The sequence below is a fragment of the Rhinopithecus roxellana genome, chromosome 18 (genome assembly GCF_007565055.1).
Source record: "Rhinopithecus roxellana isolate Shanxi Qingling chromosome 18, ASM756505v1, whole genome shotgun sequence".
Lineage (NCBI taxonomy): Eukaryota > Metazoa > Chordata > Mammalia > Primates > Cercopithecidae > Rhinopithecus > Rhinopithecus roxellana.
In genome coordinates, this window is record NC_044566.1 from 26,862,665 (window position 1) to 26,889,300 (window position 26,636).

General features: G+C 42.6%; 1 protein-coding gene across 4 annotated transcripts; it reads right to left on the reverse strand.

Annotated features, from left to right (window-relative positions):
* Positions 1 to 1,734: 1,734 nt before the first annotated feature.
* On the reverse strand, positions 1,735 to 12,938 carry ACOD1 (aconitate decarboxylase 1). Of its 4 annotated transcripts, none has more exons than XM_030922277.1 (5): positions 12,858 to 12,938; positions 8,452 to 8,613; positions 7,422 to 7,511; positions 5,592 to 5,797; positions 1,735 to 3,385 (listed from the first exon to the last, which is right to left on the reverse strand). In XM_030922277.1, the coding sequence occupies exon 5, from the start codon at positions 3,259 to 3,261 to the stop codon at positions 2,410 to 2,412; it is 852 nt and encodes a 283-aa protein (XP_030778137.1). In that variant the 5' UTR covers positions 3,262 to 3,385; positions 5,592 to 5,797; positions 7,422 to 7,511; positions 8,452 to 8,613; positions 12,858 to 12,938; the 3' UTR covers positions 1,735 to 2,409. The 4 variants fall into 3 exon arrangements, with proteins under 4 accessions (XP_030778139.1, XP_030778137.1, XP_010372920.2 ...); XM_030922279.1 differs by having other exon boundaries at positions 7,430 to 7,511; XM_030922278.1 differs by having other exon boundaries at positions 7,414 to 7,511.
* Between the last annotated feature and the right edge of the window lie 13,698 nt (positions 12,939 to 26,636).

Sequence of the window (26,636 nt, forward strand, 5' to 3'; positions counted from 1 at the left end):
TGTATGTATTCACAAAGATGTGGTTTGGAATTAAAACTTATGTTTAAAAGAGAAGCAAAGCATAAAAGTTCAGAACATTTACATCTTGATGATGTGATAGAAGAGAAAAACCCTTTTTCTGAGGAGAAATTCAAGCCAGTAGTAGAAATTCACATAAGTAACAAGGAGCCAAATGTTGATCACCAAAACAATGGGGAAAATGTCTGCAGGGCATGTGAGAAGTCGTCACAGCAGCCCCTCCCAACACAGGCCCAGAGACCTAGGAGAGAAAAATAGTTTCATGAGCTGGGCCCATGGCCTTGCTGCTTTCTGCAGTCTCAGGACTTACTTGGTTCCCTGCATCCCAGATGTGGCTAAAATGAGCCAAGGTATAGCTCAGGCCATGGCTTCAAGGGGTGTAAGCCCCAAGCCTTGGCAGCTTCCATGTGGTTTTGAGCCTGTGGGTGCACAAGTGAGAATTGAGGTTTGAGAACCTCCTTCTAGATTTCAGAGGATGTATGGAAATGCCTGGATGTCCAGGCAGAAGTTTGCTGCAGGGGTGGAGACCTCATGGAGAACCTCTGCTAGAGCAGTGCAGAAGGGAAATGTGGGGTTGGAGCCCCCACAGGAAGTCCCCACTGGGGCACCGCCTAGTGTAGCTGTGAGAAGATGGCCACTATCCTCCAGACCCCAGAATGGTAGATCCACTGACGGCTTGCAATGTGTGCTGGGAAAAGCTGTGGACACTCAATGCCAGCCTGTGAAGGAAGCTGGCAGTCGGGGCGGGGGCTGTACCCTGCAAAATCACAGAGGCAGAGCTGCCCAAGGCCATAGGAGTCCCACCTCTTGTATCAGAATGACCTGGATGTGAGACATGGAGTCAAAGGATATCATTTTGGAGCTTTAAGATTTGACTGCCCTGCTGGGTTTTGGACTTGCATGGGGGCTGTAGCCCCTTTGTTTTGGCCAATTTCTCCCATTTGGAATGGATGTATTTACCCAGTGCTTTTACCCCCATTGTATCTAGGAAGTACCTAACTTGCTTTTGATTTTACAGGTCCATAGGCAGAAGGGACTTGCCTTGTCTCAGATGAGACTTTGGACTTGGACTTTTGGGTTGATGCTGGAATTAAGACTTTCAGGGACTGTAGGGAAGGCACGATTGTGCTTTGAAATGTGAGGGCATGATATTTGGGAGGGGCCAGAGGCAGAATGATGTGGTTTGACTGTGTCCCCACCCAAATGTCATCTTGAATTATAGTTTCCACAATCCCCATGTGTTGTGGGAGAGACCTGGTCGGAGGTAATTGAGCCATGGTACCAGTTACTTTCATGCTGCTATTCTTATGATAGTGAGTTCTTCTGAGATCTGATGGTTTATAAGGAGCTTTCCTGCCTTCTGCTCAGCACTTCTCCTTCTTGCCATCATGTGAAGAAGGACGTGTTTGCTTCTCCTTCCGGCGTGATTCTAAGTTTCTTGAGGTCCTCCTCTGTAATGTGGAATGTGAGTCAATTAAACCTCTTTCCTTTATAAATTACCCAGTCTTGGGCAGTTTGTTATAGCAGTGTGAGACCGGACTAATATAGCATACTTATTATTCAATATCTAGAGTTAATACGTTGCCCTTTTATTGAACAATACCAGGGATTTGTAACACATTAACTATGATTGTTAGTGTTGCATTTTTAATCCCCATCACACTTCTATTATTTTTTACAGTTTAGTATTTATATAATTACTCACATATTTACTTCTTTTTTCCTTTTCATTCTTTATTGCAACTCTGATTCAAATATTTTTGTATTGAAAGGTGATATATTGTAGTGCTTAAGACCATAGGTTCTAGAGCCAAAATGTGATTTTTCCAGACTGCTTTTTATTTCTGCTTGACAAATAGGGAAACTGAGGCAGAGGGATAATGGTAACATGCTCAAGGCTACATCTAGTAAATGGCAGAGGCAGGATTTAAGCCCATCCATTCCCCAGTAGCACCCCTTGCACTGTGGAGGGCTTGGTAGTAAGCCATGGTCTAGGAGATCTGTTGGTGACACAATGCACCAGAGCCCTCTCCACTGTCAGAAAATATACATGCAGGTTCACATCCTTCTAAAGCCTTGGGGCTCATGAAGTCCACACATAATTCCTATGAAAAGGTTAATTTTATAAGTAAATCACAGGTGAGTTGAATTTCACCCTCGTGAATGCTTATAAACTCATTTGTGTGTGTGTGTGTTTCTCTTGATTTAAGTAATTGGAACCGTCCTGCAAAATTTACAGGAGAAATCTCCTTCCAGATATATATAGTTCTGTTTCTGGACTCTCTCCATCTTGGTTCATTTTTCCTGGGCAAACCAAGCAGCAGACCCTTGCTTTATAAACCAAATCATTGAATCTCCCCAAATGCAAAGTCATTTAGATGTTGGTAAGCCTCAGGAGAGATTTGTGATAGAATTATTATATGCTGAAGAGTTTGAAGCCACCTCTGGTGGAGAGGGTCCTTTGAGAAGTGCAGTTAACACAGAACAGTCTTCTAGGTCTTCTAGATTTTCAACTGTCTTTATGAGGCTTTCCACCATGTCACAGGACAGCATCTTGGAGGCATTGGCTCTGAACTTTTCCTCTAGGTCCTCCTGGCTCACTGGTTTTCTCCAGTGCCCATAGAAGGTATCAGAGCGATGTGTGAAGGTGGCTCCATCCTTGAGGGTGACACTTATTTCACAGTACAATGTGTTGAAGCTTGGCAAGTTGTCCGGAGGGTACTCCAGCTCCACCTTACTGAGCAGCTCTCTCACCTGTGGTCTGTTGATCTGGCATTCATGGAATGAGGCGACAGTGATGCCACCATCAAGCAGCATGGCACAGGCCACATACTGGAATGAATGACGGGCTTCATGCTCTGAGTCTGGAAAGGGCCTGTTTACATACTGGACATTTGGTATCCTGAGCACAATTCTCTTAATGTAGTCAATTGGAAGCAGGTCTGTCTCTGCTACAAGGTTCTTTCTCACAGATGCAGCTGCGTCTGCCACCCAGTGGGTAGATAAATGTGCGGGAAAATGCTTAAAGGCCACATCCTGCTGGTCCAGCAGCCAACTGTAGGAATCTAGATTTGGAAGAACTTTTGGGGAATAGTTGGCATAAAAGGCCCCAAATCCTGCCTCCAAGTCCAAGACCTGCTTGTTTCCTTGGAGACCTAGTATTGCCAGAAATGCAGCTTCTATCCCATGCTTGGCAGCATTGCCAATGTGGAGGGGCTTGGTCTGAGTGGCAGCATTGGCCATGGGTGCCCCAGCATGGGAAACAGCAATGGCCAGGGCTTCTTGGCACTTTGTCGAGCTAAGTCCTAAAAACTTGGATGCAGCAGCAGCACTACCCAATGTTCCTACCACGGAAGGGGGATGGAATCTGAAAAGCAAAGAAGCACAGTTGGAAATGTACAAACCTTAATCACTAGGAGGCAGGATAGCATAGTCATCAAGAGCATTGATAATGGAGTCACACTGTCCAGGTTCAGATCTCAGCTCCATTACTTTATTAGCTATGTGATCTGGGGAAAGTTATTCAACTTCTCTGTAGATTTTTTCTTATACAAAATGGTGATAGGTCAGGTGCAATGGCTCATGCCTATAATCGCAGGACTTTGGGAGGCTAAGGTGGGAGGGTCATCTGGGGTCAGGAGTTCGACATTAGCCTGGCCAACATGGCGAAACACTGACTCTACTAAAAATACAAAAATTTGCGGGACATGGTGGTGGGTGCCTGCAGTCCCAGCTACTTGGGAGGCTGAGGCAGGAGAATCACTTGAACCTGAGAGGCAGAGGCTGCAGTGAGCTGAGATCATGCTGCTGCACTCCAGCCTGGGTGAGAGAGTGAGACTGTCTCAAAAAATATAATAATAAAAAATAATAATAATAAGGCCAGGCACGATGGCTCATGCCTGTAATGCCAGCACTTTGGGAGGCCGAGGTGGGCAGATCACAAGGTCAAGAGCTCGAGACTATCCTGGTCAACATGATGAAACCCTATCTCTATTAAAAATACAAAAATTAGCTGGGGGTGGTGGTGCATGCCTGTAGTCCCAGCTACTTGGGAGGCTGAGGCAGGAGAATCACTTGAACCCGCGAGGCGGAGGTTGCAGTGAGCTGAGATCACACCACTGCACTCCAGCCTGGCAACAGAGTGAGACTCCATCTCAAAAAATAAAATAAAATAAAACAAAATGGTGATAATAATAGCGTTTACCTCTTAGAGTTTTAGGAGCTTTGAATAAATTAACATGTTTACGATAGTGAAGGGGTGGCCTGCCCCTCCACACTTATGGGTGTTTCTCGTTAGGTGGAACGAGAGACTTGAGAAAAGGAATAAGACACAGAGACAAAATATAGAGAAGGAAAAGTGGGGCCCAGGGGACCGGTGCTGTGCTTACAGAGGACCCACAACGGCACCGGCCTCTGAGTTCCCTTAGTATTTATTGATAATTATCTTTACCATCAAAAAGATAAGGGAGTGGCTGGACAATAGGATCATTGTAGGGAGGAAATCAGCAGTAAGACATATGAACAAAAATCCTTGTAACATGAATAAGTTTAAAGGAAAATGCTGTGCCTTGAGATGCATATGCGAACATCTCCATAAGCCTTTTAGCAGCATTGCTCCAGCAAGTCCCACCTTATTCCTAAAGGCGGTTTTCTCCTTGCTCAGTAAACAAAGCACACAATGGGTTTTACCCGGAGATGTTCCATTGCCCAGGGACCGGCAGGATTTTTAACCAGCAAGCTGCCTTCAGGTACTTGTTTAACAAAGACACATCCTGCACAGCCCAATATCCATTAAACCTTGAGTCACCACAGCGCATATTTCTTGCAAGGACAAGGTTGGGGGTAGGGTCACAGATTAACAGCATTTCAAATACAGAACTAAATGGAGTCTCTTATGTCTACTTCCTTCTATATAGACACAGTAACAGGCTGATCTCTCTTTCTTTTCCCCACACGATAGTGTGTAGCACATAGTGAGTTCTTTATAAATGGTACCATTACAGTTATTGCCAGAAAGGCAACAGCTATTGATTGCTGAAATCTTACCTAAGTAACTATCAGAACTGTGGGCCTTGAAGAAACTGTGAAACTTCACTACCCAGTATTTCAATTTACTTCTCTCCTAGCAGGCTGGCCAAGTGGCAACATAAATCTGAGACTGAGCCATATGATGTGGCCGACATTTGACCATTTTTTATCTGCAGGATGAACAGTCAGGGTAAGGATATTCTGAATGTCCTCATTAGTCTGAGGGACGCTAGCCAGTCTCAGAATAGATTCTGCTCTGAGGATGAAATAAGGAATACTCAGTACACCCATGAACGCCAGAATGACATGAATCACCTTGCGACAAGAGGCCCAATTTATCTCATGGTCCAGGTTGCGCTCTCGAAGTCACTTCTTTAAATGTGGATAGAGGGTTTCGTATGTGACTGGTGTATTGACTTATCTACCTGTGCTAATGTTAACATCTTCCCCTGAGCTGGCCTCTAAGTCAGAAAGCTCTACAGAGATAATGATTGACAGGTGAAGGGGATGTGACTACCTTTTGATGGGGTAAATTCTGTCCATACCTCTTTGGTATGTCATTGGCCTCCTTGGCAAAATGCAGTAATCAGCCTTGCACTTCAATACCAACATTGAAAGCCAGCAGCAGGTCAAGGCCAGAAAACTTTGGACTCCTTGGCAGGGCTTCTGCTAAAGCTGTGAGGACAGGAAGGACAGCCCCAGAAGGGTGGGTGGCAGGGTGCCATGTGTCATCAAAATCCATGGAGTGAATCTGTGTAAACAGACACAAACAGCGACAAAAAACCTTAAATTTCCCCTTACTGCAATGGCGTTTGGAACACTAAGGACTTAGTTTAGTAATAACCTTGTTTTATGTGAGATTCTTTTGATCTGATTCTCAGAAAAGAAAATCTGAGAACTGTCTGTGATTTTTTCTTTTTTTCTTTTTTTTTTTGAGATGGAGTCTCGCTCTGTCACCCAGGTTGGAGTGCAGTGCCATGATCTTGGCTCACTGCAACATCTACCTCCCAGGTTCAAGCAATTCTCCTGCCTCAGCCTCTGGAGCAGCTGGAATAACAGGTGCCCACCACTGTCCTGGCTAATTTTTGTATTTTTAGTAGAGACGGGGTTTCACCATGTTGGCCAGGGTGGACTTGAACTCCTGACCTTGTTATCCTGCCCACCTCAGCCTCCCAAAGTGTTGGGATTACAGGCGTGAGCCACCGCATTTGGCCTGGCAGTGATTATTAGTCACGTGGCCGGCCCGTGGGAAATGCTGTTCCTCTGCCAGAGGAGGGGAGTACCTTGGAGAGCAGCTTGTGAGCCCCAAGGAGCTTGGGTCTTGCCCTGGTGGCCTAAGGTCCCTCTGCCATGGCCCCTGGAAAGATCTATAATCCCCTTTAAAAACAAAGCTTCAGAATCAGGTGGCTGGCAATTCCTTCCTCCTCCACCCTTTAAATAAGTTGCACTGCGAGTTTAATGTCATTTATTCCATATGAGGCCATATGTTTTTGTACCTTTTTATTATGAACTAATTTCAAACTTTTAGAGAAGTTGTAAGAATAGCACAAGAACTCTCAAATCCAGATTAACTTTTCAGCTATATATTTAAAAATCATTATTTTCTGCTTTAAGATTTTATTCCTCTTTCTTCCAGACATTTTCTTTTTCCTTATATTAAAACAGTAATAACCAGAAGTTCATTTAAAAATAGATTTTCATATCTATTTGCTGTCTCTGGTGCATTTCCCACTGTTTTCAGGACATTACTTTGGAATGCACCATTGGCTTTAACTTTCAATCTCCTGAGCTATTGTCCCCATAAATCATAAAAATATCTCAAAAATCCCAACATGTCCATTTCCAAGTTACATCTTGTAGAATACTTCCCCTGACACACAGAAAAAGCATAAAAATCATCCGTCAGATGAGAAGTATAGATTTTTGGTTCAGAAAATACAGACACTATATGGCTATTGTTCCTTTCTCAATAACTATCTGTTGAATGGATGAATGAATGAATGAATAAAAAGCACATTACTGGAGAGAAACTGGCCCCAAACAGGAAAAACTGAGAAGAAATTTGGTCTGGATGTTGGGTTTTGTATTTTTTGCTATTTATATTCAAGGTTTCGAACTGGGATACCTTAGAGTGTTTTTATCTAAATCCTTCCATCTTTTTTCCTCTACTATACAATCTGTTTGAAAAGCATCAATTTACTGTAAAAACATGAAAACCGAATTACTACATAGGGGAGAGGGTAAGCCACTTTATCTCTCTGACTTTCAGTTCTTTCATCTGTAAAATATAGAATTTGGGCAATTTCTGAGATATTTCCCAACTCTAAAATTATTGTGATTATCTAATAGTTGAAAAGATGTGTAAACCTCCTTACAGCCACACCGTTCACAAAAGCAGCATATGTAGGTGGAAGCCTGATGTCTGGCCGACCCCAAACAGTGCTGGTTATGTTGGAACTGTAGATCTGGAACAAAAGCAAATCAACCAGTGATAGTGTGAATACAGTATACCAAGTCACCATTTCAAGAGTTATTCTTCATCTTTGGAAGCATTATTCATGGTTCTTACTTGAACCTTTGCCACAGATAGAAGCCCTAGTTATTGAATTCCTCTCATCCTTGTAGAATACACAACTTTCCTCCATGAAATGGAGAGGAGATGTTGCTTCATCCCAGATCATGATCCGGAAGTACTCGAGGGAAGGACATCTGAAGTTACTCTTATTTACTCGTTGGGGTTAATACCAGGAGAGATGGACTAACCGTCTATCTCAAATACACCCTACGGAGAGCAGGAGCTCTCACATACGTCCCTACTCTGCTCAGAGTACTTGACCAGGCTTTTCTCCAGAGAATAAGAATAATAAACTGTGAGATATTACTAGTGTATGATTTTGTTTGTTTGTTTTTAAGATATGATCTTGCTCTGTTGCCTTGGCTGGAGTGCAGTGGCATGATCTTGACTTACTGTAACCCCAACCTCTCGGGCTCGAATGATCCTCCCACCTCTCAGCCTCCCGAGTAGCTGGGACTATAGGCGTGTGCTATCACACCTGGCTAATTTGTATATTTTGTTTTTGTTTTTATAGAGATGGGGCTTTGCCATGTTGCCCAGGCTGGTATTAAATTCCGAGGCTCAAGCAGTCTGCCCACCTTGGCCTCTGGAAGTGCTGGGATTATAGGCGTGAGCCATTGTGCCTGACTGTGTATGGTTTTAAGACAGTGACTTTAGTAAAGAATATGGATGACTATTAAAACTCAAATAATGGAACATAGAAAATTATTAAAATGATATAAAACAGTGCTATGTACATCAAGTGCTGTCTATAAAAAGAAGTATAGATTAAATGTAACACATATATATGCGCTGGGTTTTATCTCTAACATAGACTTTGACCTTCTTACCTTGCTATATTGGCTGGCTTTGTGAAACACTTCCGTACTGGTTCCCAGGAACCCAGCACCCAGAGTGTCTAGAATCATCCTCTTGCTCCTCTGAATAATGCGATCTGTCAGGTGTCCCGCTTTCAAGCCATGGATAGTTGTGGCAAAGCTTTCTGTGACAGACTTTAAAGGGAAGAGTGTTAGGACAGGGCTACACCACACTCTGTACTTACACACTTCTGTTCTATAAAAAACCTTGAGGCACTTTTGTGTAAAGAGTTTTGCTCCACTACAAGAAACCCAGTTGATCAGATTTAGTTTAATTTCTAAAAAAAAAAAAGATGTGTACTAAGCATCTATTATGTGTGAGGCAGAGGGATGTGGGAGCACACAGCAGCCAGTTTCTCTCCTCAGTCGAGTTGAGGGGCAGCATAGCAAGTACAGGACACAGCATTGCGTGATGGATCGTGGTGGGGGAAGCACAGAGAGTTGTGGGAGGAGGATGCAAGGGACACCTTGTCTGTGTAATAGGGATTTCTGTGGGTGCAGTGCACAGCTGCTATTATGAGATACCTGCCAGGCACTGTGCTGAATGCCTCAAATATACCCTTTTAATACCCACAAGTCTCCAGGTAGTTATTTTTGCAGGTGAGGAGACTGAGACCTAGAAAACTAAAGTCCCTAATTTTCACAGCTTTTAAATGGTGGAATCTGAGCAGAAGCCCCTATAGGTCTAACTCCACAATCAGGGCATCTAGCTATCAAGTCCAAAATGGTCCGATGAACATGTACCTCAGAACCACCTGGGGTTCTTGCTGAAAATGAACTTTTCTGGTCCCCACTCTAGACTACCAAAATTAGACTCTCCCCAGAAATGGAACCGCTGGAAGCATAGCTCAGGATTCTGTTTTCATTAGGATCTCTAGGAGGCTCTCAAGTGTTCTGGTGCTCTTAAGTCCAATATGGCAGCTACTCTCCAATGTGGCTACTGAGCACTTGTAATGCAGCAAATTGAGATGTGTCATAAGAGTAAAATAAAGACTGAATTTTGAAGGCTTAGTAGGAAAAAAGGATATAAAGCATCTCAATAATTTAAACATATTGACTACATACTGAATCAACACTCAATTCATTGACCAGGTGCAGTGGCTCATGCCTGTAATCCCAGCACTTTGGGAGACTGAGGCGGATGGATCACTTGAGGTCAGCAATTGAAGATCAGTCTGGCCAATGTGGCAAAATCCCATCTCTACTAAAAATACAAAAATTAGCCAGGTGTGATGGTGGGTACCTGTAATCCCAGCTACTCAAGAGACTGAGGTGGGAAAATCGCTTGAACCTGGGAGGCGGAGGTTGCAGTGAGCCGAGATCATGCCACTGCACTCCAGCCTGGGCAACAGAATGAGATTCCTCTCGTCTTAATAGAAACATATTCAATATATTGATATCAACATATCAATAATATATGGGATACGGTATAAATAAAACATGTTATTAATTGATCAGTTTCTTGTAAACATTTTCTAAAATTTAAATACTAGAAAATTTTAAATTACATATGTGACTTAAGAACCACTGCCTGCTCTTCCCTGTTGGTGGAGACATTAATACTTGATCTGGTTATGAAAACGTAAGAGTAGTCATCAGATAATAGCGCAGGGTGATGAGAATGGAGGGTAAAGGTAGAAGTGGAAGTGAGGGCCAAGGCTGGGAGGTGCGAGAGAGTGGAGGGAGTTTGTCTCCCTTCAGCTGCGGAGTTGAATACAGGAGACAGAGGTGACAGGGAGAATGGATTTCCAGCTTATGACCGAATGATGAACATTACGTCACGCTAAAGACTGTGATGTCAATGGGGAGCCGAAGTGCTATCTTAAGAAAAGTAGAGTTGGCCGGGCGCGGTGGCTCAAGCCTGTAATCCCAGCACTTTGGGAGGCCGAGACGGGTGGATCATGAGGTCAGGAGATCGAGACCATCCTGGCTAACACGGTGAAACCCCGTCTCCACTAAAAATACAAAAACTAGCCGGGCGAGGTGGCGGGCGCCTGTAGTCCCAGCTACTCTGGAGGCTGAGGCAGGAGAATGGCCTAAACCCGGGAGGCGGAGCTTGCAGTGAGCTGAGATCTGGCCACTGCACTCCAGTCCGGGCGACAGAGTGAGACTCCGCCTCAAAAAAAAAAAAAAAAGAAAAGTAGAATTATGGTCAGAACTAATGTTTTGGAAAGATTCCTATAGGCAATTGTATAGAGAATGGATTGGAGATGGGTAGACAGGGGCAGTGAAAGGACTGCTGCAGTAGCCCAGGTTTTGGATGGGGAAATGGCAGTGTCATTGGCCAAGAGAGAGAACACAGGAAGAGGAGCAGCCTTCCAAGCAGTGATGATGGGCTCAGTGTAAACTTGTTGAGTATGAAGTGTCTGTGTTCATCCTACTGGAGAAGCTCATTCTGCTTCTATCCATAAGCTATGAAACTTGACTTTCATAAGCAGTGAAGTACTCTGCAGTTCCTTTAAAATTCAAATTCTTCAATACATAGACAGTTATTTTGTTTTCTACACATTTTCGCAAGAGAGCATTTATTATGTAGAGTTAAAAACATCCACTCTTAAGTCAGGTTTCACTATCTGCTCCCCACCTAGTGAATGTTGGATTGCTTCCCTTTCTTGCTCTGGTTACTACATCATTGCACAACTTTATTTGTCTATCTCAACATCAGATACTTCACTTTTAAATCTTAACTGTAAGGTGAGGGGCTACTGGATTAGGGGACCTGGGGTATCTGGGGTTCTCTGATACTGAGCTCAGTGCCAGGACAGAGCTACAGAGATGGAACCCATGCCTAGCTGAACGTCCTTCAACCTGGCCACTGACTAGTCCCATTTACAGAGTCTCAAGTCAGATTTATCAAGTCAAGGAACACTTGCCATTTTCAAAAGGATGGGCTACTTTTTACGTCTCTGAGAGCTTTAATAGAAAGGTGGAGGGGGGTTTGGGGTGGGAAAAAGCAGGAGAGAAGATGGCTGGTAGAGAAAAGGATGCTGGCACAAAGGTTTCAGATTAGGGTGGAAGAATAACAATCATGTTGATTTTCACGCTGCTAGAAATTTGAGTTAAAATATTTTTAGGGGCAGAGGGAGAGAGGCAGAAAGGGTTTAAACTTAAGAGTTTCAAATATTGATCGGATCCCTGACTCTAAGCAAAACTACCTCTTTTAAACCTCTCTTCCAACCCCCACAAGTCCCACAGTTGGGGGCATGTAGTAATTGATCATCTCTTCAGGGCTAGATCTGACCCAGGGGTGTCTTATGGAGGAATGTGAGACTGGGGAGGAGGTGAAGGAGGTGGGGTGGTGACATGGAGCCCTGGAGGTAATTGCACTGTCCATCCATATGAGACCGTGCTGCTGGTGATACAGGAAGGTGGAGCACTTGGAATCCCCTGGAAGTCCTGAGCAGCACCCTGTGTGCCAAAGAACACATGGCTCTCCCTGGCCCATGAAGGAGTGAAATGTGAGGGAAATAAACACACAGCTGCTCAGCTGTCGGTGGGCCTTGCATTCATCTATTTCTAAAATATCTTTCTGATCTGCTTGACCTTCTTATGGCATTTGCATCTCTTTTTAGTTAGATACAGTGATTATTAATGTACAAGTTAAGGCATAACATAAAGCCATTTAACAAATCAATTTCACAAGTTCTTTTTTTTTTTTTTTGGTTTAGACAGTCTCGTTCTGTCGCCCAGGCTGGAGTGCAATGGCAAGATCTCGGCTCACTGCAAGCTCCGCCTCCCAGGTTCACACCATTCTCCTGCCTCAGCCTCCCCAGTAGTTGGGACTACAGGTGCCCACCACCACGCCCAGCTAATTTTTTTGTATTTTTAGTGGAGACGGGGTTTCACCAAGTTAGTGAGCATGGTCTCAATCTCCTGACCTCATGATCTGCCCACCTCAGCCTCCCAAAGTGCTGGGATTACAGGTGTGAGCCACCGTTCTTACTATGAGTCCAGCACTGTTCTAAGCTCTCAAGAATGCCAAGTCAATATTGGATCATTCCTGCCTCAAAAAGCGTGATCACATGACTGCACTCCAGCTTGGGTACAAAGCATGACCCTCTTATCTTCTACAGAAGGTGGTGACAGTAAATAGATTAACAGAAACACAATCTGGCAGTGTCATAATGGACACATAAAACTAGGGGGTGAAAATTCAGTGAACTTGTTGTGATTCATCCCCTTCCTAACTTCATACAATAGAATCATGTATCTCATTTGTAAAACAGTAATGAAAGCCACCATGCAGTTAATTAGGAAGCCCACAGGTATAAGAAAAGTTAAAGCAGAGGCAGGTAGTTCTTAAAAGAAGAGGGCAACTGAGAAAGGAAGAAGTCTGCTAGAAAAGCAATTTAAGTAAGTCACATAAAATGTCACAATACCTTGAGCATCATTTTGTTGTAAAGAGGAAGTTCAGTTCAGGAGGAGTGAACCAGAGGAGTAATTTGTTTGCTGGATGTCTGACTGCCTTTATACCCTTTGCTCCTCTCAAACCCATTTCCTTTCATTTTGTTCTAACCCTAGAATTTCTATCATTTCAACACCTCCTGACTAGACTCACTTTAACTTCCCCTTTAAGGGACTGTTTAACTCTTCCGTGGATGAAGAATTCAGTGAGGCTAGGATGCACAGTAATCTTGATCATATGATTCCTCACAGGCATCAGAAAAAGTAAATTTATAGTAAAACTAGGATTGCCTTTTGTGCCTACATAGCTTATGTCAATACTAGAAGAATATCTACACTCTTTTAAGTAGGTATTCTAATTCTCAAAATGTATCCTAAGGAAGTAAGTATGGATGTATGGAAAATTTTAGGGGAAAAAAACTCCACCTGCACACAAACAAAATTCATACCCTTGCTTATAAGATCAAAAACTGGAAACATGGCCATGTTCATTGGCTCACGCCCATAATCCTAGTGCTTTGGGAGGCCAAGGTGGGAGGATTACTTGAGGCCAGGAGTTTGAGACCAGCCTGGGCAACAAAACAAGACCTTGTCTCTAAAATAAATTAAAAAAAAAAAAAATAGCAGGTGCAGTGGCGTGTGCCTGTAGTCATAACTACTTGGGAGGCTGAAGCAGGGGGATCACTTGAGCCCAGGGGATTGAGGCTGCAGTGAGCTATGATCACATGACTGCACTCCAGCTTGGGTGACAGAGCGTGACCCTCTCTCAAAAAAAAAAAAAAGAAAAGAAAAAAGAAAACAATAAAATGCCCTCAAATTTTGGATCAGTTAGGTAAAATGTGGCATGTGCAATATTTAAGGTACACTCCCATTTTCCCCTTCCACTTTACCCTGTTGGTCACCATTGTCTAGGGACAAATGTGCTGACCAGAAGTTTCTGGCAACTGAGATTAAGAACCTGGAAGGGCACTGGGGGTTAATGACACGTTTCCCCAGCTTGTACCCTTGCTCATTCCTGAACTGCTCTTTTCATATTTGAACATCTCTGATTCTTGGTCCTCTGCCTGGTTTCTGGAATATAGTGCCTTCCTCCCTGCCATCCTGCTATTGCTGGAGTCTGCTTCAACACAGCTTGTCCAGGCCTCTTTGCCTATAATCAATCACTATGATATGGCTTGCCTGGAATTAACTCTGCTCCTCTGGGCAATTGCCACTTCCCCTGGATTGCCTAGTCCTATCCAATTGGTTTGCAGGTACAGTGGGTACCAAAAACAAGTGATTTCAAATGTGAACTTGTTCTAGATATGGTGGCAGAATTTGTCTTTGGAGAAGACTGCATTTAAATTATGGAGGAAATCTCCATGAGCCTTGAGGTTCCATTTCAATCCTATTACAGAAGAGTTTGGGACAAAGGAGTTAAAATGCTCCGTGTAAAAATGCAAAAGTCCATCTTTCTTGTGGGCAGGAGATCGCTCTGCGAGATGAGGTTAGGTAATTGTGCTTGTGTTGGTCGAAGCCTGTAGAGAAGGAATGTTAGGGCTCTGGAGACGGGGCTAAGAGCAGGGTCAGTGGGAACCCCCATGGATTGGTTGGGGTGGTATGATGGCTATAGGCTAGGAACTCCAGGGGGAGGTGGCCAGCAGGAAACCCTTCATGAAAGGACATAGGCAGACAGATTTAAAGAGCTACGAGATCAAACACGTAATTTGAAGTTTATTTTTCAGCATAATAATTCCCTGATGCTATTCTTATGTCTTTAGGAAAATTTGTTACATACTACAACCCAGTGTTAACCATGTTTTGGGAAATGAAAGCAGAGGAAGTTGACAATGCGTGGAGTAGAAAGAGCTGGTGAGAGAAGCTCAGGGTGCCAGTCAGAGGGAGAAGAGACCAGCAGCAACTAGGGGAATGTAGGTGCTTTTTGGTTATCCTAAGTAGTTAATGAAGAGTCAATGGAAATCGGGGTGTGATTGTACATACTTGGGTGTACAGAAGAAGAATGCAGAAGGATGGGCACTTAGGGATGTTTGAAGTCTACTCATTAGCCAACTGCTACCTCAAGTGGGTTTCCCAATCATGCTGCACACTGGGGAAACCCAGACCTAGGCTCTGTGTTGACATAGATGGTTCTTTTGTGCATCAAGATGCCATTTCAGATGATCTTTATTTTATATATATATGATATATATATATTTTTTCAAGTTGAGAGTGAGGTTTGGAGTTGAGGCTCCTCAGATCACTGTTACGTGAAAGTGAAGAATGGACTGTGATGGGCTCGACCATCTCACATGGAAAGGCTTCCCAAAGGAATGATGAGCTTTATCAAGTCCCTTGAGCTTTAATGGAAGTTCCATCATTTAGTTTCTCTGGGCCTCCAGTTTTGCCACTGTTGCATTCAGAAAAAGAATTAGTTCAATTACTTGGTAGTTTAATTATTTACTTAGTATTTTTACTGTAACTGTGATCAGCTCAAAGACTAAGACCCTTTGTAATCAGAGTCACTTTCCCTTAATAAATTGTATATTGATAGCAACTCTTTAGTCAGAAACAATTGAAGATGTCCTGTTGCCTTTTGCTTCTAAGTCTAAATAGAAGACAGAGCTATTGTGTTTAAATGCAGGTCTTCTCTTTGATCACTCCACCCTGGAGGAAGCAATATTGTGAGTCCTATGGAGAGGCCCACATAGGGAGGAATGAAAGGCTCTTGTTAATCTTTCCATAGGAAGTCAAGTCTTCAGAGACTGCAGCCTTGGTGGCAGCTTGACTCCAACTTCATGAGAGATCCCCAACGAGTCACCCAGCTAAGCTGCTGCAGGATTCCTGACCCTTAGAAACTTGAAGAGTTGAGATAGTGAAGTTTTGTTGTTTTAAAAGGAGAAATTTTGAGATAATTTGTTACACAGTGTATTAGCATTCTCCAGAGGAACAGAACCAACAGAATGTGTCTGTGGGGTGTGTATATGTGTGTGTATGCATATTACAAGCAAGCTGGACACCAGTGGAGTGCCAGTCCACGTCTGAAGGCCTGAGAACCAGGAGAGTCAATGATGTAGTTATAGTCCAAATACTGGCAGGCTTGAGACCCAGAAAGAGTAGATGTTTCCGTTTGACTCTAAAGGAAGGAAAAAACCCTTGTATCAGCTCACAAACAATGGGTAGGAGGAATTCCCTCTTATCCTGGGATGGTTCTGTCTTTTTGTTTTATTCAGGCCTTCAACTGATTATGAAGCCCATTCACATTAGGGAGGCAAAATCTGTGTAACTCAATCTATGATTTAAATGTTAGACCTTCTCACAGAAACACCCAGAGTGATGTTGGACCAGGCTATCTGGTCCCCATGTGGCCCAGTTAAGTTGACACATAAAATTAACCATCACACATAGCCGTAGATAGTTAATAAAGCTCCAAGCTGATAATATGACTTATAAGGGCCCTTATAAGACTGTAGTTATCTCTTCATGCTCATATCAAGCTTAGCATCTGCCGCCCACCACCCATGATGGGGCCATGATTTTTATTGCCTAAGGGACCTTTGTAGCAGTGATTCCCTTTTACTTCTTATATCTTCTCTCCCCACCCTTCTACCTTTTTCTTCTCCTTCATGCTACAACTTCCCTCTCCTTATCTTTCTTCTAAGCCAGTGGTCTTAACTGGGGATGAGTTTGTTCCCAGAGGACATTGGGCCATATCTGGAGATATTTTGGTTGTCACCAAATTGTGGCATTTTATGGGTAGAGTCCAGGTATGTTGCTAAACATTCTACCATGTACAATACAACCCCAACAACAAAATAATTACCAGGCCCAAAATGTTAATAGCACCAAAGTTGAGAAAACCCTGTCTAAAGTTTTGCACACTTTTTACTTTAGGAAGTTACATCCAGGGCTGGGCTCATGCTTGTAATCACAGCACTTTGGGAGGCTAAGGCAGGAGAGTCACCTGAGCCCAGGAATTTGAGACCAGCCTGGGCAGCATAATGAGACTCCATTGTGGCAGGTCAGGTCTCACTAACCCAGGCCTCCATAACAACTGTTCCAGCACTGACTGAGTGGTTAGATTAAACATTAAAAGCTGTAGAGCCAGTGCCCTTGTACAAAAGCTAGAATGCAACAAAAGCCCACCAAGAGTTTTGTCTAGGCCTTTCCCAGGTTTTAAAGCATGACAAAATAATGAAGGAATTCTTAACAGGACCCATTTAGGATTAAACAAGTTTTATTGGGTCCCCAATAAAGCTTGTTTGTGGAGGTTTGGGGACTAGAGGAACTCTTCAGATCTCCATGATCTTGTCTCCATGAGACAAAATAAGAGTAGTCACTCCAGCACCTGAACGCATTTAGATTAAGTAAATTTACTGAGGCTCCAGAGGAAGGTCTTCAGAACTCAGATCTTAGTTATAGATTACAAGAAGTTAATCATGTATGTCTGTAGATGAATGCACACTTACACACAGGCATATTGCTTAGAAGGTATATAAGCTCTGGAAAACTTTGTAATTTTGAGTTGATCTGGTGGTGACTTCCAGGCCTTCTCCCTATAACTGGTTACAGAAATAAAAATCTCTCTTCTTTCCCAGTTCATCTGCATCTCATTATTGGGCCATGAGAATAAGCAGCCTGACCCTCAGTTTGGTCCAGGAACACTGTCTCCACAAGAAAAAAAAAAAAAAAAAAGAAGAAGAAGAAGAACTACATCCAAGAGCCCTCCACAACATCCTAAGTTTAGGTTATGTGCCCTACCTGTATGTTCTCATGGGATATAAGGTTCCCCTCTTTGTACCCTTTGTTAGACAGGAACATTCTTTTTAGGCAGGGAACTGATCTACCCTGTTGATCACAATATCCCAGGGTCTCACATAGGGCTCCACACATAGGAGGTGCTCAGTAAATGTTGAATAAATTAATGCAAACCTGATGCTTTCAATTAGTCAGTCATATTAACACATGAATAAATTTAACCCCTCTTCATCCCCAACAGAAATGTGTCAGGGGGATTTATTTTTTATTTTATTTTATTTTTGAGATGAAGTCTTGATCTGTCACCCAGGCTGGAGTGGAGTGGCACGATCTCGGCTCACTGCAACCTCTGCCTCCCGGTTCAGGCAATTCTTGTGCCTCAGCCTCCCGAGTAGCTGGGATTACAGGAACCCACCATCACACCTGGCTAATTTTTATATTTTTAGTAGAGACAGGATTTTGCCATGTTGGCCAGGCTGGTTTCGAACTCCTGACCTCAGATGATCCACCTGCCTCAGCCTCCCAAAGTGCTGGGATTACAGGCATGAACCACCACACCCAGGCGAGAATCTGTTTTTTAATGGCCATGGCTTTTATCCCGTTCTGGAGTGCTGGTCTGCCAGCAAATAGAATGCAATGAATAGATCTTTCTCTTCATCCTGATAACAGCAGCTCCCCTATAGGGGATGCTCGTGGGAGAATGTGAACTGTCAGAGTAAACTGGAAATACTTGAAACAACAAATCAGGAAAGTGAGAATAGAGACTATTTTTAAAAAAGAAAAGCCATTTTATCTGTTTAATTTTGTCCAAAATAGCTGATTACAGTCTTTGAATTTCAGTTTCCTTTTTTTCTGACCTGCCCTTCTTTGCCACTATTGGGTAACATCGAATGAGTCAATCTCTGGATTGTTATGATTAAGTTTCATTTGATTGTAAACTAATGTTTTAGGAGAGAATACAGCGGTAGCAATCAGGGTTCATTTCCCTGACTAATTTTTTGTTAATTCATTTGGGACATTGAAACATACTTACCATGAGAATGGTTTTATAAAAGATGAAACTTGGGGCAAATTGTATTTAATTTCTTTTAAAAAACAACAGCAACAGTTATCAAAATTGTTTCCACCTTAGGCCATTATCTATCTGCCATTGTTCTGGTTCCATTTTTCCCAGCCCTTAGGACAGCATCACAGTTTTCTTTTGTTTTCTTTATTTTTTTTTCTCTCTCTCTCTCTCTTTCTTTCTTTCTTTTTTTTTTCTTTTTTTGAGTCAGAGTTTTGCTCTTCTCGCCCAGGCTGGAGTGCAGTGGCACAATCTTGGCTCACTGTAACCTCCACCTCCCGGGTTCAAGTGATTCTCCTGCCTCAGCCTCTGGAGTAGCTGGGATTACAGGCCCGCGCCACTACGCCCGGCTATTTTGTATTTTTAGTAGAGATGGGGTTTCACCATGTTGGCCAGGCTGGTCGACAGCATCACATTTTAACAAGGAAGGTGTAAAACATTAAGAAACTGTATTTAGGCCGGGCGCAGTGGCTCAAGACTGTAATCCCAGCACTTTGGGAGGCCGAGACGGGCGGATCACAAGGTCAGGAGATCGAGACCATCCTGGCTAACACCGTGAAACCCCGTCTCTACTAAAAAATACAAAAAACTAGCCGGGCGAGGTGGCGGGCGCCTGTAGTCCCAGCTACTCGGGAGGCTGAGGCAGGAGAATGGCGTGAACCCGGGAGGCGGAGCTTGCAGTGAGCTGAGATCCGGCCACTGCACTCCAGCCTGGGCGATAGAGCGAGACTCCGTCTCAAAAAAAAAAAAAAAAAAAAAAAAAAAAGAAACTGTATTTAAAAACAAATATTTAGGAGAATGCCTCACAGAGTCAATGTTTATTTTGTATGTATATGTACATCCTGCCTTTGTTTTCTTTATTAAACTTTGTATGGAATTTTGTAAGTGTACAGGAAGGGATTAAGTTCCAGGGAGTATAAAGTGAGGAATCAGTACTATTGAATGGATGCGTGGCTGTAAAAGCATTGCTTAAATATGACCGTCTCAACATATTTTATTGTGAAGAAATCTTTCCATTTGCAAAAGCTCAGTATGGTTATAATGCATTCTCCAAATCATTCTATCTCCAAGAAAAGTATTGTTTGTAGCTTTCTCATAAGCATCAAATAGACTGTTAATGTTTTTAGTTAACTAGCAAACACTGAGTGATTATCCACGGGCTGTGTTACCCTGTACCAAATGTCTGCTAAAAACAGAGTAAAATGGGTTGATGCCTTATTTGAATAAATCCAGCAGACTTTAAAAAATATTCCATACAGAAATTGTTTATGCACATTTAGCAGACAGAATAGAATCGAGGTAGTTTGTGCTCTTTAAAGTTAAACTTAAATATAGAATTATCCCACACTTCCAAAGCAATATAGTTAAATATCTCAACAGTAGAAATCTAGTTACATTGTTTTGATATTCCCATTTCAAACCAGAGACTCTATTGGAATATCGAGTCTTTTTTTCATCTCAGAGCAATTTTCTACAATTTTCTGGATTCCGTTTCTTCTTTATTTCTCTTTCTGAATATAGATTATTATGACTGCATTTTTTCTCCTTGTCTCCACTTGAGTTTTGTAATCTCCATAGTTTTGCATAGAATTTCTGTACAATGTTCTAGTAGAATTGTATGACTTGGTCTTCTAATTACTAATTCATTCTTCAGTTGTGCCCATTGGCTTTTCAACTTTTAATATGGTTCTTATTTTGGCAATCATGTTTTTCTTTTATACGAACTCTTGTTCTCTGATGAGCATTTTACATAGCAGTATTTTCTTTTGATATGTCATAATGGTTTGTGATCCTAATGTCTCAAAAGGGAGTCACTCATGTCAAGCAGCATTAAGCCCACAGTGAAGCCTGCTCCTGCCTCAATGCGATAAACGTACATGTAATGGACTGAGGTAATAGCTTACCTGTTGTTGCCAGGTACAGCTCAACACCTGGACCGAACCCAACAGAAAGTGAAAAGTAGCTGAGGATTGTTAAAGCAGCAAAGACCAGGCCTTCTCAGAGATGCCTTTGGAAACTCTGCCCGGAGTAAGTCTGAGGGTTTCTCCTGTCTTGGTGGCTGTCAGCAGAGAGAAGCAGCAACCCTACCAAGGACTCAGGATCCACTTGACTGGTGTGTTAGCCATTGGTCACCAGCACCGTTGCTGCGGTTTGTTACCTGCCTCTGATTACTCCCTGTGCATTGATATTAATTGCATGGTTGGTGGTGTGTGAAGGCCTCTGCATAAACAGTGAATTTGAACACATGTAATTGGCTATTGAGACATTGTGAAAGCGGAATCTTCTGTTGGAGTTAGTGCCCATAAGTGTGAACTTATTTAACATATCCATTGGCATGGCCAGTAATGTCTTGTTTTATGAATCTTGTAACTTCTCAGTGTCTTTGAGAAAATTGTTTCAAATATTAAATACAGGTTTTCTCCTGGGACCTTTACAAGGCATCTTCATCTTAGCAGCTCTCGTTCATGCTGTTGGTTTTACTCATGTCAAGTGATTCTGCGTTGTTCTTTCATATTGACAAATAACAGACTAAGTCAGATTGTAGTGTAGGGACATGACCCTCAACTGCAGTATTCCTCTGACTGCTGTCGACATGCCTCTGTGCCCTCAATTCCCCAAGCTAAAATGACCGCCCCTAGGCTTGGAGATCATGGGGTCTGCTAGTCATTTCTTAAGGAAGCTCTTAAACTCAGCTAAAGTGAGAGGCATTGGTCAGGGTGCCAAAAGAGCAAGGCTAACTGTTTAGCCATGCTTTCATATTACAGTGTTAACATTAAAAAAAATCTGCAGGTCACAGACCTACAGAGAAAGTTTCAGGTTTACTCACTATTATCTCATTTTATTTAATTAATTAATGTATTTATTTTTGAGACAGAGTCTTGCTTCATCTTCCAGGCTGGAGTGCAGTGGCACAATCATATCTCACTCTAACCCCGAACTCCTGGGCTCAAGTGATCCTACCACCTCAGCCTCCCAAGTAGCTGGGATTATAGGTGTGAGCCTCTCGCCCCGCCTCTGTCATCTCATTTTGGATTACACCAAACGTTAGAATGTTCAGTGTCTGCTGTGGCTCCAATCAGCTGTGGCCAGGGCTGCTGGAGTCTCGTGGGACCTCCGTGGTCACTTTGTCTTCAGAGGGGACCGTGGCATGCCACTGCATTATTGGGCTTGGCTCCTCAGGTATGATGATATTCCCTTAAGAACTGTCATCATCTGCTTTTCTTTTTCTTTCTTTTTTAATTTTTTTAGAGACAGAGTTTTGCTCTGTTGCCAGGCCTGGAGTGCAATGGCGCGATCTCGGATCACTGCAACCTCTGCCTCCCGAGTTCAAAGCAATTCTCATGCCTCAGCCTCCTAAGTAGCTGGGACTACAGGCGTGTGCCACCACACCCAGCTAATTCCTTTTGTATGTTAGTAGAGATGGAGTTTCACCATGTTGCCCAGGCTGGTCTCAAACTCCTGAGCTCAGGTCTTGAACTCCTGAGCTTGGCCTCCCAAAGTGCTAGAATTACAGGCATGAGCCACTGTGCCCGGCCTGCTTTTCATATTTTTCATGTGACTTTGATTGTCTTATTTAGTAAATCATAGATCATAGTAAAGCAAGATATTTTGTTGCTATCTTGGTGATTTTATCCCCTTCTCCATTTGTATTTTTATGGTGGTTGGGGCTCTGAAAACAATACCTCCAAATGAAAACCTCAGAAGCAGCATCAGAAGCAAAGTCTGTCTCTAATCTTCTGCCCTCCTGTCCTTTGCCCCTCACTCTCCCTGAGGCAAAGCATAGAAATTAGAACCTCTTTTCCCTACAGCCAGCCATAGAGACGAAAAATTCCCCCACATTTCTGTGTAACAATTGGCGATAAAGAAATTAAGACTCTGATTTCAGGCTGGGTGCAGTGGCTCATGCCTGTCATCTCAGCACTTTGGGAGGCCAAGGTGTTATGCCCAGACCGTTTATTCCCTGAAGAAGACCACCAGAGTCCAGAGTCAAAGCCAAGCGGCAAGGATCTTTACTGCAAGTTCGAACTTGGTCCCTCTGCTCCACAGCATACAAGAGGGCCCCGAACGGTGCATGTGCTCGCTTTTTATAGCCCGATGTAAACAGGATATGTAAGGTTACAGAGAAACAAGGGAATTCTTTTGGTTACAGCATTACGATTGGTTAACATTTTAAGTTATACATTTAGCAGTTTTTTTATTGGTTCCCGAGCTTTCAGTAAAACCACTCCACAAACGGTTGTGACCTTATCGGGGACTCTCCAGGTGGTGTTTTTCTAAAGTTGAGACAAATGGAGGAATGTTTGTACTGGGCCCAGAAAGTTGAGACAAATGGAGGAATGTTTGTACTGGGCCCAGGAAGTTGAGACAAATGGAGGAATGTTTGTACTGGGCCCAGGAAGTTGAGACAAATGGAGGAATGTTTGTACTGGGCCCAGGACTGAGATATATGGAGGAATGTGTTTGTACTGGGCCCAGGACTGAGATATATGTTTGATTTCTTACAAAGGCAGGAAGATTGCTTGGGTGCAGGAGTTCAAGACCAGTCTGGGCAACATCATGAAATCCCATCTCTACAAAAAATACAAAAGTTAATTGGGTGGTGACACACACTTGTAGTCCCAGCTACTCAGGATGCTGGGGTAGGAGAATCGCTTGAGCCTGGGAGGCAGAGGTTACAGTGAGCTGAGATCGTGCCACTGCACTCCAGCCTGGGTGACAGAGTGAGACCCTGTCTCAAAAAAAAAAAAAAAAAAAAAAAAAAAGGCTTCTGTTCAGAGTGGTTCTACCGAGGAGAAAGGAGTGCTGCACAGAGAAGCCAAGAAGAATCTGGACATGCAGGCCTTTCTGGGTTTCCCCAGTTAGTCTATTCCCATTAGCTCATACCCATTTTGTCCAATCCCCTTTCTAAATGGTTGTCCCTACTTCATAGAACCTAAGCACAAAAACGGACAGTTTTCCCTGTATTTTTAGGCCTCCATCCTGAAGGCTTCCAAGTCACATAAACTTATGATCAAGTATGCTTGTTAAGCTTTTCTTCTGTTAGTTTCTCATTTGTTATAGGTATATAGGTTGCAACCTTTATGATGGGAAAGAGAGGGATCACCTGGGTGATAAGTGAGAATTCTAAAAATTGCTTTGTGAAATTAGAGGAGAGGGAGTAAGGAAGGGAGAGAGAGAAGAGGCAGGAGAGAGAATCACAAAGAGCCATCTGCTGGTTGCTGAGGCTGGACTCCATGGAAACATTACTCATGGGATTATCCTGGCGAGTGACCACACATTCACAGGACTAGTTATCAGCTTTGCACAGATTGATTCAATCCCAAAGTTGACTAAAATCTTGGGGACTGACTCTATTAACCCGAGTCACATGAGAATGAAGAATCAATCAGAATTCCAATTTATTAATTTACATTGATCCGAATTTTATAATTTTTAGTATCTACAGGAGTCTGTTCTTGAGGCCCTTCTCTGTATCAAGGTGCCCCTGGGAAGGCAAGTTAACAATGCTCACTTGGTTAGTAGGGAAAAAATGAGTGCTGAGGGTTCCCTCACACAGACCACTGAGAAGCCATGATATCGTCCGTCTCCCTGGTGCCCAAAACATATGGGTCCATGCTACATGTACTTTGCCAAATTCTTATCTTACTCCTCATAAATTATCTTTATTTTGCTAACCTTTTAGCCTTTATGAAAACATGGCATGAACTTACAGCACAATGCAATCAGACATTCCTGGATTTTAAATTTATACTCCAACACATTATCCTTGTTTTTTGAGTGGATAAGTGAGATCTGTACCCTCCAAGTAAATTATACAAAACAACACAGTCTCTGAATATTATAACGATGACAGCTAATACAAAAAGCTCACTATCGTCATGTTTCAATGAGAAAAATTCTTGTCAGTTGAAATATGTCATGACTCATTCAAAGTATGCAAATTAGCTATGTATTTCAACATCTTAATACTTCCTCCAAATTTTAGGAAAATAGTTAGAATTAATGTAGCCTCTTGTGATGTTTCGAAGACTTGGTATTTCCTATGTGACTACTTGGGTTCTGCCTTCCAGAATTCCTACTTTATGTTGCTCCCTTCCTCCTTCCCTTCTTTTATACCCCTTGGTATTCACAAAGAACATATTTCCCCGCCTGCCACTGTTTAACATCATTAATAAAATCTGGTTTGCAAAGATTTTCAAACTTTCTGACTATGGCTTTATATTTTGAATTAGTATTACCTTTTCCCCCACTAACTAAAAAAAAAAAAAAAATCCATCTTGCTCTTACATGTGTGAAAATGGGAAAAGGAATGGTAGAAATCAGCGGAAAATCTTTTATACATGAGAGACACTGCGCTAAGGACTGTGGATGTGGAAGAATACGATGGTAGGGAAATATAATTAAAAACAAAATCTCCTCCCAACCCAGAAATCCTCTCTATTGAGGAAGCAGAGAAAGAAAACACATTTATTATTGAATAAATGTTAAACCAGAATGTAATGCACATCACAGGCAATCCTCTAAGAGACGGCAAAGACAGAAGTCTCATCCTTTTATATAACCAAGCAGATACAACCCACTACATGCATGTTGTCAAGATAAACAATAACTAGTTCTCAAGTAAGAAGACATGACAGGACCATTTGTCACACAGCTTATTCTAACTTTACTTGATAATTAGGGTGACCATCTGTATTAGCTAATTTTCTAGAGGAAAAACAAATTTCATATCATGATGACAGGATTGCTATAAAGATAGTAGTTTTTCAACATGGAGGTGTCCATCAAAGTTAAGCATTCCCGTGTTGGGTGTGAGGTGGCCCTCAGCATCTATTCTTCCCTTAATTAACTGAGTGAACGTTGATAACTTGCCTTTCCAGGCACCTTGATACAGAGAACAGCCTAATAGCAGACTCCTTATAGTCACTGGAAATGATAAAATTCTGATCAATATAAATTAATAAAATTGGAATTCTGCTTGACTCTTCATTATCATATGACTTGGGTTAGTGAGAGTCAGTCCCCAATGTGCTAGTCAACTTTGGGTCCACTGATTGACTCAAGCCCTGCAAAGCTGATAACTAGTCCTGTGACAATGTGAGCCCATGGGTAATGTTCCATCTCATTTTCCTCTCTATCTATAGTATCTATTATCTACCACATTCTGGGTGCTGAATGAATAAATATGGATCCTGGGTGCATATGGCAGTTCCAAGTCCTCATCGCACTCTGGTCTTTAAACAGTTAAGACATAATATTTCAGTCTTGAGAGTGACATTCTGCTTGCATGCCCTGAATTGGACAATAGGGACTTCCCTGAAGGGTTTAAAATTGCCCTGTCTCTGTAGACTTCTGGAATTTTAGGGACCAGTTTCAGCTCAGACGCTCACCTTAGGGTGGGATGAAACCTGGGGGTGGGACCAGTTGCCATCAGGGAGTAATGAGGGGGAATTTAGAGAGGCCTGGTGGCCTTTCTGGGAAAATGCCTTCATGTGGTCCTCTGCATGTCCATGGCTGCATCCAGCTTTGGTACTGAGGATTTAGAGGCAATTTGCCACCGGGGAAATGACAGTCTCACTAACAAAATTGTGAGAGTCTGATGCGTAGATCAGAATGCCAATGTATCATTTTAGTTCCTTTATATTACAAGGCTAGGTTCTTTCATTATCTGGGGTCCTTTCCTATAGCAACATGGCTGGGAAGCCAGATGAGTCATGGAATGTTGCTTGCCAAATGTGGAACTGGAATGAAGCAGTGGGAGGGTGTATTAGTCATGGTTCTCCAGAGAAATAGAACTAATAGGATATATGTAAATATATCAGAGATTTATTATGGGGATTAGCTCACATGATTATGGAGGCCAAGAAGTCCCACAATCTGCCATATGTAAGCTGGAGAACCAAAAAGTGGTGTAATTCAGTCCGAGTCTGAAGGCCTGAAAAGCAGAAGCTCCAAT

Bases quoted from the DNA above. Each gene is read 5' to 3' on its own strand.
- ACOD1 (XM_030922279.1), bottom strand. From the start codon at position 3,261: ATGGCCAATGCTGCCACTCAGACCAAGCCCCTCCACATTGGCAATGCT.